This window comes from Peromyscus eremicus, chromosome 22, assembly GCF_949786415.1.
Source record: "Peromyscus eremicus chromosome 22, PerEre_H2_v1, whole genome shotgun sequence".
Classification (NCBI taxonomy): domain Eukaryota; kingdom Metazoa; phylum Chordata; class Mammalia; order Rodentia; family Cricetidae; genus Peromyscus; species Peromyscus eremicus.
In genome coordinates this window covers 11,370,150-11,384,230 of record NC_081437.1, presented here as the reverse complement: position 1 = coordinate 11,384,230, position 14,081 = coordinate 11,370,150, and the positions used below count along the sequence as shown (strand labels likewise).

Genomic DNA, 14,081 nt, shown 5'->3' with positions numbered 1-14,081 from the left:
ACTGAGGGTCCCATGCATCCTAGGAAGCACTGTACCACTGAACTATAGATACACTCAGCCCCATTGTGTACTTTTGAAGATGGTGTACAGATATGCTGAGAACAGAGCCATAGCAAAGAGGAAGATGGTATCGGTGCTGGTAATAAGAATTGGTAAAGCAAGGTTTCTGTGCATTTGCCAAGGGTGGTCTGAGGGCAGGGAAGAAACTAGTAAATCTTAAATAGAAAAATGTCCGCTACTTCCAGGGGTGGAGAGAGATGCAGATCTGTGAAGAGTGCTTGCCTGTCTGCGCTAAGTCCTAGGTTCATTCCCAGTACCACTCAAAAACGAGAACAAAACCCATAGTCTGAGATATACTAGAAAGAGATAAAACCCAGAGCAGGTTTTATCGCTTTTCGCTTGCACGCACAAATGCACACAAGAGTTGTCAGAGCTGTGTTGTTTGTTTATTCTGTGTGTCAGAGGACAGTTTGGCAGAAATGGGTTTCGTCCTTCCACCCTGTGGATTCACGGTGTAAAACTCGGGTCATCAGGTCTGGCTGCAAGCACTCTTGATCACTCACCGTCAGTCTTACCTGCATTCTCTCCGGCACAGTAGTAAAGCAGTTGTGTTTCTGTTTCTTGTTCACTTGGTTTTGAGAGTGGCTCTCCCTGTGGAGCTTAGGATGGCCGCAAACTCAAGGTGCCCCTTTGTTCCCCGCCATGTGCTGGGATCGTGGGCCCACGCCACTGTGTCTGTCTATTAAGATGGGTTTCAGATGGTAGATAGAAGAGAGAGACTGTGCTGGTTAGAATGGTGAGTGGAAGAGCATAGACGTGAAAGAGCAAAACTGTGCTAGTTAGAATGGTGAGTGGAAGAGCATAGGCGTGAAAGACATGGCCAGTGAAGTGGGGAGAGTAAAGAGTTAGAGTAACAACACTGTCTGTTTTTGTGATTCTGCATTTTGGACCTAAATGTAGATAGTGGAGATTTAGAAAAGGAGGAAGAGTTGTTCTTTATTGTTAGTGGTAGTTGGGCAAATGTCAGTGACAAGAGATAAGGAACTTTAAAGTTTGGCAAAAGGCTTGGTAGGAACCACTTTGGATTATGGTGTGTGTGTGTGTGTGTGTGTGTGTGTGTGTGTGTGTGTGTGTGTGTTTAATTTTTCATTTTATATCTTTTTGAGAACCAACTTTGGAAGACTGCCACAGTTAAGACTATAATAAATGATTTGCTTAAGAATTGATTTTTAGGGCTGGAGAGATGGCTCAGCGGTTAAGTACACTGACTGCTCTTCCAGAGGACCTGAGTTCAAATCCCAGCAACCACATGGTGGCTCACAACCACCTGTATTGAGATCTGGCGCCCTCTTCTGGCCTGCAGGCATACATGCAGGCAGAACACTGTATACACAATAAATAAATAAATCTTAAAAAAAAAAAAGAATTGATTTTTATAGGAGAATTTTGAAGTTGCTAGAATAGAATGGGGAAATGGATCAGTTAACACATACAGGCTTGATAAAGTGGGTGCACCTTTAGAGCAAGCTTCCTGCCTAATTGGCATCTCTACCCTCAGCCTGAAAAAGAATGTTTCCTTGTTGTCTGCAGTACTTTATAGATCTTTATTTTAACTCTTATGTAATAATTGGGCATTGTAACATTCATGCATGTATGTAATGTGGAATGGTCAGGTAAAGGTAATTGGCCTGTTATTTATTGTGTTAGAAACATTCAGACATTCTCTCTAGTAACTTTTTTTGAAACATTCAAACAATTTTTGTCAGCTATAGTTATCCTTCTGTACTGTGTAGACTGTTGCAAGTCATTTTTCCCTGTTCATTTCCCCTGTACCCATTAACCATCTTTTCTCTCTCACACACTTCTCACTATTCCAGGCACTTTTCTCTACCCCTTTGAAATCAGCTTCTAGCTTCCACATACACATGAGAACACGTGCTGTTTTCTTTCTCTGTCTGGCTTGTCTCAGTTAACACACTGTCCTCCCCAGATTCTGTACCTGCTGTTGTAAATGAAAAGAGGACTTTTTAAATGGCGGATAATATTCAGTTCTGTGGATGTGTATGTTTGTGTGGATGTATAGATACACACATACACACATTATTCTTCTTTTTATTGCTCTAACAAAATTACCAAGAGTTCAGTTTAAAAGAATTTAAAAGTAGTGAAGTTAGGAGTTAGAGAGATGGCTGAACATTTAAAAGCACTGGCTACCCAGGTTAGATTGCCAGTACTGTCAAGGCAGTTCATCTGTAACGACAATCCCAGAGGATCTAATTGCCCTCTTCTGGCCTCCACGGATACTGCATGCAAGTTGATGCACAAACCAGCACACAGGCAAAGCACTCATACATACTCATACATAAAATAAAAGTAAAGGAAAACCATTTTTAAAATAAATCTCAGTGTTTTTACTTTGCTGATAGTGTAGTTACATTCTGAGATGAGATCCATTTCATTGATTATTCTTTGAGTTACTTGGTTGAAAAAACTTTTATAGATGAACATAGTTCATTAAGATTAATCACTAATTTCTCGTTACTGGAGATTTTTGTCTAATTACATTTTCTAACACTGATAATAAGACATGAAGAAATGTAAAATTTCATAAGTTTTATTATTGAAAACTCTAAGCAGGTGTATATTTCTCTTGGGATTTGTATAGTATGCTATCAAATTATCTAAAATCAGATAATCAGTTTTTAATTAGAATTAATATATATTAATGGTCTGAAAATATGAATATTTAAGCAAAATGTTTTCAAATTAAATTTTTTCATAAAACAACTGTTAAAATACAATTAAGCTTTAATTAAAATGGAATTATTTACTGTACTGTTGAAAACTACTATGTTAGGTTCTTGGTTTCCTTTGAAATAGAATTTAGTACAGTCAGTACTGTATCTATAGATTTTATATCTGTAGCTTCAGCCAGCATCATTTAGAAATGTTCAGGGAGGAAAAAACCTGCAGGCATGTTTAAACATCTGTAGATTTTTATGTCTGTTCCCTTGAACAATAGAGTATAATCTGTACTTACAGAGCGTTGCACCATGTTGGGTGTTTAAAGTAATGTAGGAATGATTTAAAATATGCAAAAGGATGTACATAGATGATCATGCAGCTAGTGTTAGGAGACTTGAACATATGCAGATTTGGTTTCAGATTTTAGTAGAAATGCCCCCAGATACTGAGTGTCTCTGTAGTCCCTCTCCATAAGTTATTGACAGGACAGTGCTCAGCTCATCATCCATGCTATTTCCTTAGAGATCAGATTAAACCTCGGATCAACAGGGTAAGAGCTCTTTATGACACTGTGGTTAAGAGGAGTCAGCGTAACTGCTGCTGAGGACGACTGACACTTAGTGTGGCTAGATGGTAGTACTATGGTGACAGAACTTGGCCTCAGGTATGGCTGACAGTAAATATTAATGATGCATGTATGTCTAAATGGCTTGATGAAATTCTGCTGTCACTTAATGCCAAAATCAGCAGCACACCTAACTAGTCACTGCAGTATATTTAGTTCTTTTCTTTTAGTTGGTCTTATTCCATGTACTTAAAAACTTAGCCCACATTTTTCTTCTTTATTTTATGCCAGACATTTAACCAAGGTAGGAAGTTTTTTCTCCAGTTTTTTTAAGATGGCCAGTCATTTAAATTTTTGGTATACCTTCTCTATCAGAGAATTCTTTCCTTTTGACGATATATGTTCATAACTTAAGCACCAGTTACAACTGAGTCCTTGCCAAAAGAAAATTACCTGGACTTCGGAGCATAAAGGAAAGTCCAGAGAACACTTGGGCAATTTTAACTGCCAGGAAGACAAATTATGCCACAGCTGGTACCTGGGAAACCCATTAGGACCCCTTGGGGAGGAGGTGACCACGTGAATATAATTTGAGAGTACGGCCCAGCGGCATTGTACAAAGACACACTATTAGTACAGAATGCTTTAGAAGTAAAAGGCAAATTTATCTAAAGGTAGCAGTTTTTCACACCAAGGAAACTTGATAAACCAAAGATAAAAAGCATTGTGTAGTCACCACTTGAGAAATAAAAGAACCCAGAAAAAATATTGAAATATAATAGAAAGCCAGTCCTTGTTATGTAGAATTTGGGATATTATAAAGGCCTAGGCATTGTCATTTAGTTCTTATCCCAAATAACGTGGGAGAATGCAAAGGTTGTCATAGGTTGTTAGTAGGAAAATTACATTAGTCAGGTTGGGAAGGAAGGTGTGAATCTCTTTAACGAGCATTAAACTAAAATCAGTGATAATTGTGTCAGAGGATGAGGATAATTCCTCCTTATCCAGACAACACCTCTGAGACTTCTGTGTCTAGAAGTATGTTGGTGGCTATTGTCTCAGACCGAGCAACAGGGGCTGTTCCTATACAAGAGTCTAATGCTTCCTTTGTCATTTCTACTTTTGAAAATAGTGGGCTAGAAGTTAATGGGTATCTTGCTTTGAGACAAGAGGAAAGGGGAAATATTCACAATAATTGGAAATAGAGAAGACAGAATTTAATGAGGGTGTATTGCTCCCCTCTTAAGGAATAAAGTCATTAGACTAAGGAAGGGTGTTGGGAGGCGGACATTGAAGAGAATAAGAAAGTGGAAGAGGTATTTGGAGGACCCGAGCACCTGACAGTGAACCTCAGGTACTGAGTTCTTTCTCCTAGCACTTCCCCCTTCCCTTGGTCACGGCGTTGCAGACATGGTAAATGCTACTGACTTGAACATTTTTAAGTATTTCATCATGATAATCTCAAAAATCATCAAGGTAAGAAGTCACCTGTGTGGCGTACTACTGCTAGATTTTATAGCAAAAATTGTAATTTGAGGGGCATTTCTCTTACATGTATGTAAGTGCCTTCCCAAGAAGTTTTAAAAAGGAAATGCAGCTGCTCTCCGCCTTTTCCTCTCTTCTGGCTCATCCATTTGTGGTAGGAGTTGGGACACTGTATTAAGGAAGCCCCTTAGGTAGTTACAATTGAGTACCAGGACCTGTCAAAAATGCAGTTAAACATCAAATTTGAAACAGTCTGGAATGCCAGATAATTTAGGTCCTACATATACAACTTGTAATTTTATGTTTTAGAAAGAAAAACCGGCATGAGATTATCTTAGTTGAACAGTTCAATTTTGCTTGAGTCCATAACTATACTCTACTTCCAACCTTTAAATAAAGTTGACTCTTAGTAGACAGGCCTGTTTAACCTGAGGTTTTGACCCTTGCTGACCACAGCTGCTTACTTACCAGACATTTATTCCAATCCTTTTACTGTAAAAGTTGTTTTACATAGTTAAACTTCATTTATATAGAATAGCACTCTTAAATTTGCTGGTAGAATATTAGAAATTTAAAGCATATGGTTGGGTCATGAGCTTCAGAGCTGCCATGTAACAGCCACCATTTAGCTGAGCGAGTTGATCTAGCATCCAGCAGCTCAGTGTAGCTTTGTATTGGTCTGTGTTGATGGTATTAAATCTCAGGACAGTGGTGCCGCTTGCTGAATGCTGCGGGTGGGGCCATCTGCTCACTGTTCTTAAACACTACTAGACTTAATTTTTAAAATGCTGCTCTTTAAGAAATATCTTGAAATTTGTTATAATTTTTTTTTTCTAACTACCTAGGCCAACCAAGCCTTCGAGAAGCTATTTCCATGTCCTGTATAACCAATGGAAGTGGTATAAACAGAAAACAGAATCACACCAGCTCTGTATCAATAGCAAGAAAAGAAACTCTTTCATCTGCTGCTAAAAGGTACCTGACTGGCCTGGGGTTGGGGAACTGACAGTGCACCAGTATGCATGGTAAATTAGGCTATTCATGAGCCGAATCACAGATAGAGCCGTATGGTAGTCAGGAGCGCATGTCTTGAGTTCTTTAACCGTGGATGAGACACCTGGCCCGAGTCCATCGTGCTTCCAGTATCACACTGCTGGTTTTTATTCAGAAGCCTTTTGGTACTTACTCAAGGGAAAGAATCTTTTCATGTCCTAGAACCTTGTTGTTATTGTTGGTTTTGTTTTTCAGCAAAACTTTATTGATACATTTAATGAAATTTTGCAAGTCCATTGTCCTTGTCAAGTGACATATTTGATACATTTTAAAGGCAAAATAGATTCTTTAATATATCTCTACTTTAGTGGGGGGTGGGGTGGTTAAAGGCTATTATAACTTCTTTAGCAAAAATCAGAAAACTGAGGTTCACCTCAAAGTATTCTAGTAGTAGTGTGTGGCTGTCTATATGTTCAGGGCTGGTAGAGGCAGGAGGATGCTGGTGTTCCTGCACTCTAAACGTTCCAGGGTATTACAGACTTGAATACCATGTGCTCATGCATATCTGTTAATTCAGTATAATTCACCGTTGCAATGATACTGCTTAAAGGACGTTTTCCCACCCTCTCGAACTAGTGCCAGTGACCAAAAGGTTACAGTGTGGAGTTACAGGTGCTCAACCAAACAGGTGGTCACAAGAATGGCGACGAAATAACCTTCTGTTCTTTAAACGTTCCTTCCAGAACCTAATGTCGCTACAGAATCCAGATTTTGTTTTCCCCTTTCAAAGAGTGCTAAAATTATCTCTGCTTCATTTTCAGGAGAAAACACTATAATAAACATTCATAGTAGACATTTATATTATTATTTTTCAAAATGGTTTAATTTTTATTTCCTTGGTATGTTTTGCCGTCTGGTGAACACACCACGCAGCACCCACTAGAAGAGGATTTTGGATCCCCTGTAACTGGAGTTGCTGGTAATTGTGAGCTGCAGTGTGGGTGCTGGGAAGAGTAGCAAGGACTCTTCACTGCTGAGCCATCTCTCCAGCCCTTACTATGTAATTTTTAATAAAATCCATTTTGTATTCGGTAGCAGTTTAGTTTTAGCTGGTTTTCTTACACTAGCTGCTGTGCTGTTACATTCTAGTGATCAGCACACTAGGAAAGGGGGACCTAGGACCACTAGATTGTGCTTTTCAGTAACCCCAAAGGAAAGTCTCTTTTAAGCATAAACAATAGTTTGAAGACCATTACAAAAGAGGCGACATCTAATTCAGAGCGTCCGTCACTCCCTCCTTCCCCCCATCCCTCCTTCCTTCCTTTTTGTGTGGTATGTGAGTGTGTGTACACATACACCTATCTGTGGAGGCCACGGGTTGATGTTGGGTGGTATGTGAGTGTGTGTACACATACACCTATCTGTGGAGGCCACGGGTTGATGTTGGGTGGTATGTGAGTGTGTGTACACATACACCTATCTGTGGAGGCCATGGGTTGATGTTGGATGGTCATCATTCCTTACCTTAGTTTTTGAGACTGGGCCTCTCACTGAACCTGTAGTTTGCAATTTTGCCTAGATCGGATGGCTCCCAAGCCCCTGGGATCCACGTGTCCCTGCCCCCCCCCCCCCCCACACACACACACCTCCACTGCTGGAGCTCCCAGTGAGTACTACCGTGCTTGGCTTTTACATGGGAGCTGGAGGTCCAAACTCAGATCCTCACACTTAACACAGGGAGCACATTACCTGCTGACCATCTCCAGGCCCAGTTTTCTAATTTTAAAGTTTAGTCTATTTGCTGGTAAGAATTTGTTCTTAGCACACACTTTTTATAAAAATTGAACATAGAGTCAGTAATCAGTAGCTGGTTATCAGAACTGAATTGGATTCACAATGTCAAAGTCAGGATTATGTTATTACATTCCTAACTGTTACAATGTGATAGTGGAGTTGTATAGGCTATATACACATGCACACATGTTTATTTTATTTATATATATTCATATTTATTAATACATATATATGTATATTTTGACAGATATTCTTGGAACATACCTTCTTATAAAATTTAAATGTCCTTTGTTCAAGAACTAGAGCACTCATAGTTTTCTACCCTTTCACTATTGGCATGCAAGTCTTGAGTCCGTCCTTTACAGTACTGCTCATGGGTGCAGCTGAGACTTAGAAAGTGCTTTATCAGTTAAGGGTCCAACTGCAGGGTCATACAGGCTATACATAAGTATGTCGAGTATTTTAACTTAAAATACATCAATAGTTTGTCATCTGTCAGGACAGTCTTCCTTCTCCCCTTCAAAGGATGTATCTTTGATCACATTTGTTGACTGTCTTATATAAAATACACCTATAAGTAACTTTGTAATTCTTAGTTTAAAGGCAGAATAAGAAATGTAAAACTCTGGCAAAACAATGTATTTGTTTTTCTTCTTTTTCTGTAACTTTAAAAATTACTTCACCTTCATTTAATATCATTTAAAAAAATTTACTTTTTAAATTTTTTAGTTTTTGTTTTCATTTTTGTTGTTTTTTGTTTTTTGCTTGTTTGTTTTATTTTGTTCTGTTTTTATCAAAACAGAGTTTCTCTGTGTAGTCCTGGCTGTCTTGTAGACCAGGCTAGCCTCGAGCTCACAGAGATCCTCCTGCCTCTGCCACTTGAGTGCTGGGATTAAAGGCGTGCGCTAACCAGGCCAGGCCTCTTAGAGTGTGTGTATATATATATATATATATATATATATATATATATATATATATATATATATATATATACATACATACACATATACACATTTTTTTTTTTTAATTATGTGTACATTTGTGTTCAGGTTCACTGAATCCCCCTGGAGCTGGAGTGGTAGTTTAAGCCACCTGATGGGGACGCTGAGAACTGAACTCAGGTCTTCTGAAAGAGCAGCCAGCACTCTTGATAGCTGGGCCCTCTCTCCAGCCCTCAAGTCTTTCTGCAGCATAAAACGTGGTTTTTCACAGAACTACAGTTTTCTTTTCATATATAGTTTCTATTTTTATACTTACCTTTTATAATTAAAATAACAACTTAACAGGTTTGAAATAAACAATATGTTTTTAGTAAGTTTAAAACTTTTTTTTTTTTTAATTTATTTATTATGTATAGAGTGTTCTGCTTGTATATATCCCTTCAGGCCAGAAGACAGCGCCAGATCTCATTACAAATGGTTGTGAGCCACCATGTGGTTGCTGGGGATTGAACTCAGGACTTCTGGAAGAACAGCTCTTAACCTCTGAGCCATCTTTCCAGCCCCAAGTTTAAAACTCTTGATGGAGACTCTGGGTATACCTCATCAGGAGAGTGCTTAGCTAGCATATATGTGAGTCCCTGAATTGATGCTCAGTTCCACAGCCCACCCTCTCTTCCCCACAGAGAGAAGCCTCAGTTAACAGGGGCAGAGGAGCCCGGGACTAGTCTGGGTTAAATATGAGCACTTAGCGTGTCGTCAGTCAGTTTCTTTGTACAGGGAAAGCAAAGACCCTCCAGTGTTCTGATGTGGATAAGTTGGAATTAGTTAAAGAACTTCTCCAGCCCCACTGAGATCTACCAAAATTACAAAATCCATTAGAGGTCACTTCCATCCAAAAGGGCACTCTTCATAGGATAGATTTTTTTTTTCCCCACAGGATGGATTATTATCTTAGATTTTAGAAAATTAATTCTTTATTAAAGATTACTTTTCCTTATTGAATAAAAATAATATATATTGTATTAATTATATGATTTAGGGTCTTGAATTTTAATCACTTTATTATTTTGATTTTAAAGTTTGTTTAAATATGTGTTGTTCCATGTTATACTTTATTTTACAGTGGTACAGAAAAAAAGAAAGACAAGCCACAAGGACAGAGGGAAAAAAGAGAGGAGTCTCATTCTAATGATCAGAGCCCACAAATGCGAGCATCACCTTCTCCCCAGCCCTCTTCACAGCCTCTCCAAATAAACAGACAAACTCCAGAGAGCAAGAGCTCCGCTCCCACCAAAAGGTTTTAACCATCCCAAGTACAGAGCTAGGGAACGGTTGTAAAGATACCTAAATTCTGTGATTTGGGAAGAGTTGGCTATCCATGGAGTCGAAGAGAAAACTTCATTGCTTAGAATCTGTATTTTAGAACACCGGAAAATAAAGATTTAGAACCATAATTTTTCAGTTATAACTGGCAAAGAAACTAAGTTACAGACAATTTGGTGAAAGGAAAGAGGTATAAACAACCCAAACAATATTTTTATAATAAAATTATAGAATATTTAAAAAATTTTAGGTACTTATTCTTAAATTTATAGCCATGGATAGAAATTGCCATGTTAATTATCCTCACTACATTTTGGCATCATTACAACCTCGACTTGCAAGGCCCCTTTAAACAAACGGTTCTTGTGGCTGTATCCCAATTTCAGCTTTGGGTCTTGGGAGGATAATTTCTTGCTTGAGTATGGAAATGAATTCATTTCACCTCGTCTTTTCTATGCTAAAGGCTTGTTTGAGAGCTTTTCTCTGTTCCATAATAATTAATGTTTTAAAGTGATGAGAGAAAGGAAAAACATCCTAACAAATGTGTGTGAGCCTAAATTAGGGGTATAGACGTGCACACACAGGGCTCACTGATGCAGCTAGCTGCCTTGTAACAAATATTGATACCAGTTTAATTAATTTGGCCCATTTAGTCGGGTGGTGGTGGCACACACCTTTAATCCTAGTACTTGGGAGGAAGAGGTAGGCAGATTTCTGAGTTCAAGGCCAGCCTGATCTACAAAGCCAGTTCCAGGACAGCCAGGACTGTTTCACAGAGAAATCCTGTCTCAAAGAAGGGGCGGGGCAGGGTGGGCACTGTTTAGAAACATGGACTCAAGTTTTAGCATTCCTTAGATATTTTATTATCATAGTACTGCAGAGGAATTTGAGGAAACTATTAATCCATCCCCAGCACTGGTTAGAACTTCAGTAAAGTAAATGACAGTCACTCTAAAAGATTTGCAGTATATTTCTCTTTAGCTACTTTAATCTTTTGCTTCAAGTCTATAATGGAAATTTTAAAAACCAAAATATTCTTCACTTGATTAATGCATGTTTACCATTTACAGAATGCTTTGTCTCTGTGCCTGATGCAGATTCTTGTGCTGTCTAAGGGTCTGTGGTTCTTCTGCCTGGGCTCCTGTGGAGTTATTAATGTTATGCAACTTCTTACCGTGTGCAGGCAAGGCTCGTGATCTCTCTAAGGTTCTGACTAACTTGGTGTCTCTTTGTCCCAGAGTCTCCTTTTCAGCTTAGCATCTCCTGGAAATGTGCTTGCCCTTCTAAGTTGCTCTTTGGATGCCCTGTTGCAGAAGTATTGAGGACTGGATGAGTTTCGGGGTAGTTAGCAATGCAGCCAGAAAGTCATTTTTAAACCATAAAATTTCAGTTACAAATACAGGGTATCCTCACTGATAATGCCAATAGCTTTTTATTGTATCACATATTGTGTATTTCTGATCCTGGATGAAAGTCTCTAAAACTGTAAACAAAAGCTTCCACTTTAGCATCACAGCTTACTTAGAAATTTGTGTCGTGTATAAATTAACTACATGAACATAATTACATACAGAATAAAAGGTGCAGTCTCATATTTCAGGCTTATAATTCGTATTTTTACAAATTATGAGAACTAGTCCATATTGATCTAAGCATTTTCTTGTATTAACAGCAGATTGTGGAGATTTCTTTTTCTAGATAGTGTTTGTTTTAGTGGCTCTTTTGAATGACCAGGTAACACAGACTTCCTAATTGCCTTGTTTAACTCCTCCGCTCATCCAGCCAGAGCCTTCCAACTAATCCTCCTCACCCCTGGATTCCTTAAGGGCAGTAATCTCTTCTTTCATTCTCTATTGAAACTGTCAGTTACATGTCATTGCTACTCAAAACGTTCATCTAAGAAATTAATGTGTTTTTTCTAGCATAAAACGTCCACCAACAGCTGAAAAGTCACATAACTCATGGGAAAATTCAGATGATAGTCGTAATAAGTTATTGAAAACCGTTTCAACATCAAAACTAATATCAAAGGTTATAAAAAGTGCAGACAAGTAAGTCATATTTGTCATATGCAAAAATTAATAATTGTGTCTCTGTACTGTTGTGTGTGACGACATGCCTGATTTGAACCTTTTAATCTATTTCAGTTGATTGATTGTTTCTCGTCAGTGTATTTTTTTAAGTCTTCATAGAAAAGCTTTGTCTTCCTATTAATTTTTCTCCAGTATTTTAATCTTGTAAGATTTGAGTATTATACTCTTTTTTGTGTGTGCTTTCACTGTTTTGATGATTATGTGTGATATTTGTTGTTTTATAAAATAGTATATATATTAGTAGTTGAAACCACTGAGAAACTGAAAAAATACTACTTCCTAAATTTTACTTGTAGAGATTTATCTAGGATATGGGCTAGGCATCAAAAATTTTTAATTCTTTCAGGTGATTCTAGTGCTGAGCCATATAAAATAAATGTGTTCTTTGCGTTCTTTTTTTTAGACATAAAGATGTCATCATCAATCAAGGTAAATTAAAAATTCTTTTTAAAAATACTTGCCTTTTTAACATCATTTTAACTATTGTTGATTCATAAGAATATGACAATTTCATTCAGTATAATTTATTAGTTCATAGTAACCAAAAAGACATATTACTGTAGTCATTTAAGAAAATGCTCAGTTTTTATTGTAAGATATGTCATTTTTGTCTCAACCAGCAAAAATGTCAACCCGTGAAAAAAACAGCCAAGGTAAGGATACGCTCTGCAGTGGGCGCCTCCCGAGTCAGCCTCTTCTGGATCTCTTATTTGGCTTTTCATCATTACTGCTTTCTGGCTTTCCTCTTAGCAAAGGAAATACCATGGTAATTTGACTAGGAAGTGCAACTGCTTTTTTAAAAAAGAAAAGAAAAAAACAAAAAAAACCCCAAACAACTGTCTTCTGTGAGATCTGAAGAATTAAGGTGAACAGTAAAAATAAATATATCAACATAAAGAAATCAAAATATGTTTCCTCTAAAAATTATACTTAGAAAAGCCATTTAAAAGATTGATAAATTTTAACTCTCCTGTCTTGCCAACTTGGTTGCAAATAATCACTTGTTTCTTGCTGCTAAAACTCATAATGAGTCTAGCAAAGCATTTCCTCTTCAATTTTCCCCTTTTATTAATTGTTATTTCTGGCTACTTGCTGTTGGCTCGTTCTGACCGAAACAGGATAACTCTGTATATGTATATTTAATATTTAATAGCAAAGTAGGTAAGTTTTATGTATCACTTTTACACTCTCCTCAAATTGCTTGCAAATGTAATTGAAGCATGCTGTTTTAGATGAAACCATGCCTTTTCTGTGCATGCTTTTTGCACCTCATTTCTGGTTCATAGCTATCTTTGTTTTCTGGACTATTAATTGGCTAAAATGTGCTTAAATTTTCTGTTAGCAATTTAACTTAATTCCTGTGAATTTTTATTTTCTTCTAGAAAGAAATATATATATATATACATATATATATATATATAGAGAGAGAGAGAGAGAAAGAAAGGTTATATTCTTTAGATCATAAGTTTTTACACAGAAATTATTTTTTTGAAAAAATTTTTTATTTATTTTATTTTTTGTTATTGTTAATGTTTTCTAAAGGAGCTTTCAAAAGTATAGTTGGGATATATGATAAACCACACACAAAGTGAACAATTTGCTAAGTCTTTTGCACATGCATTAATCAAAAACAAGATGGCAAACATCCATCATTTTCAAAATTCCCTTACAACTTTCTCTAACCATTCTCATCTGTTCTCTTACTCCCAGTACCCTGGTTAAGTTTTCTGTCATTGGATTAATTTAATCATGATATATTATTCTTTAAATTGTATTATTGGATTTTTTCAGTAAGATTTTGTTTAGAAGTTTTGCATATATATTTATGAGAGATATGGGTTTGTAATCTTGTTAGAAATTATAAACAATGTTGAAATGTGATATTCTTCAGGTAGATCTGAAATTTTTGCATTATAAGAGTATAAATTACATAATGGTTGACCTACCCAAAGAAAATGGTGAATCTACTTAAAACACAATTTTGACTCTAGCCAAACTTTGTTAAATAGAGGCACTGATATACAGAAAGAGCAGTGAATGTGGACAGCCATGGGTCCCAGTTCTTCTGTTTGGTAGCCTCATGGCCTAGGCCAAATGGCAGTGTCCTTGAACAGTGTTCTGACCTGAGAATAATAACCACAG

At 37.2% G+C, this 14,081-nt stretch overlaps 1 protein-coding gene across 6 annotated transcripts in view; it reads left to right on the top strand.

Moving 5' to 3' along the window:
- The window catches only part of Eml4 (EMAP like 4), a 130,718-nt gene that overhangs the window by 67,453 nt on the left and 49,184 nt on the right, over window positions 1-14,081 (top strand). The window contains exons 3-7 of one of the 6 annotated variants that reach the window (XM_059248499.1): window positions 5,641-5,770; window positions 9,647-9,820; window positions 11,769-11,897; window positions 12,343-12,368; window positions 12,560-12,592. In XM_059248499.1, coding sequence (XP_059104482.1) covers window positions 5,641-5,770; window positions 9,647-9,820; window positions 11,769-11,897; window positions 12,343-12,368; window positions 12,560-12,592 — 492 coding nt within the window. The remainder of the gene's footprint in view (window positions 1-5,640; window positions 5,771-9,646; window positions 9,821-11,768; window positions 11,898-12,342; window positions 12,369-12,559; window positions 12,593-14,081) is intronic. The other 5 variants (XM_059248501.1, XM_059248500.1, XM_059248503.1 and 2 more) reach the window with 5 other exon arrangements.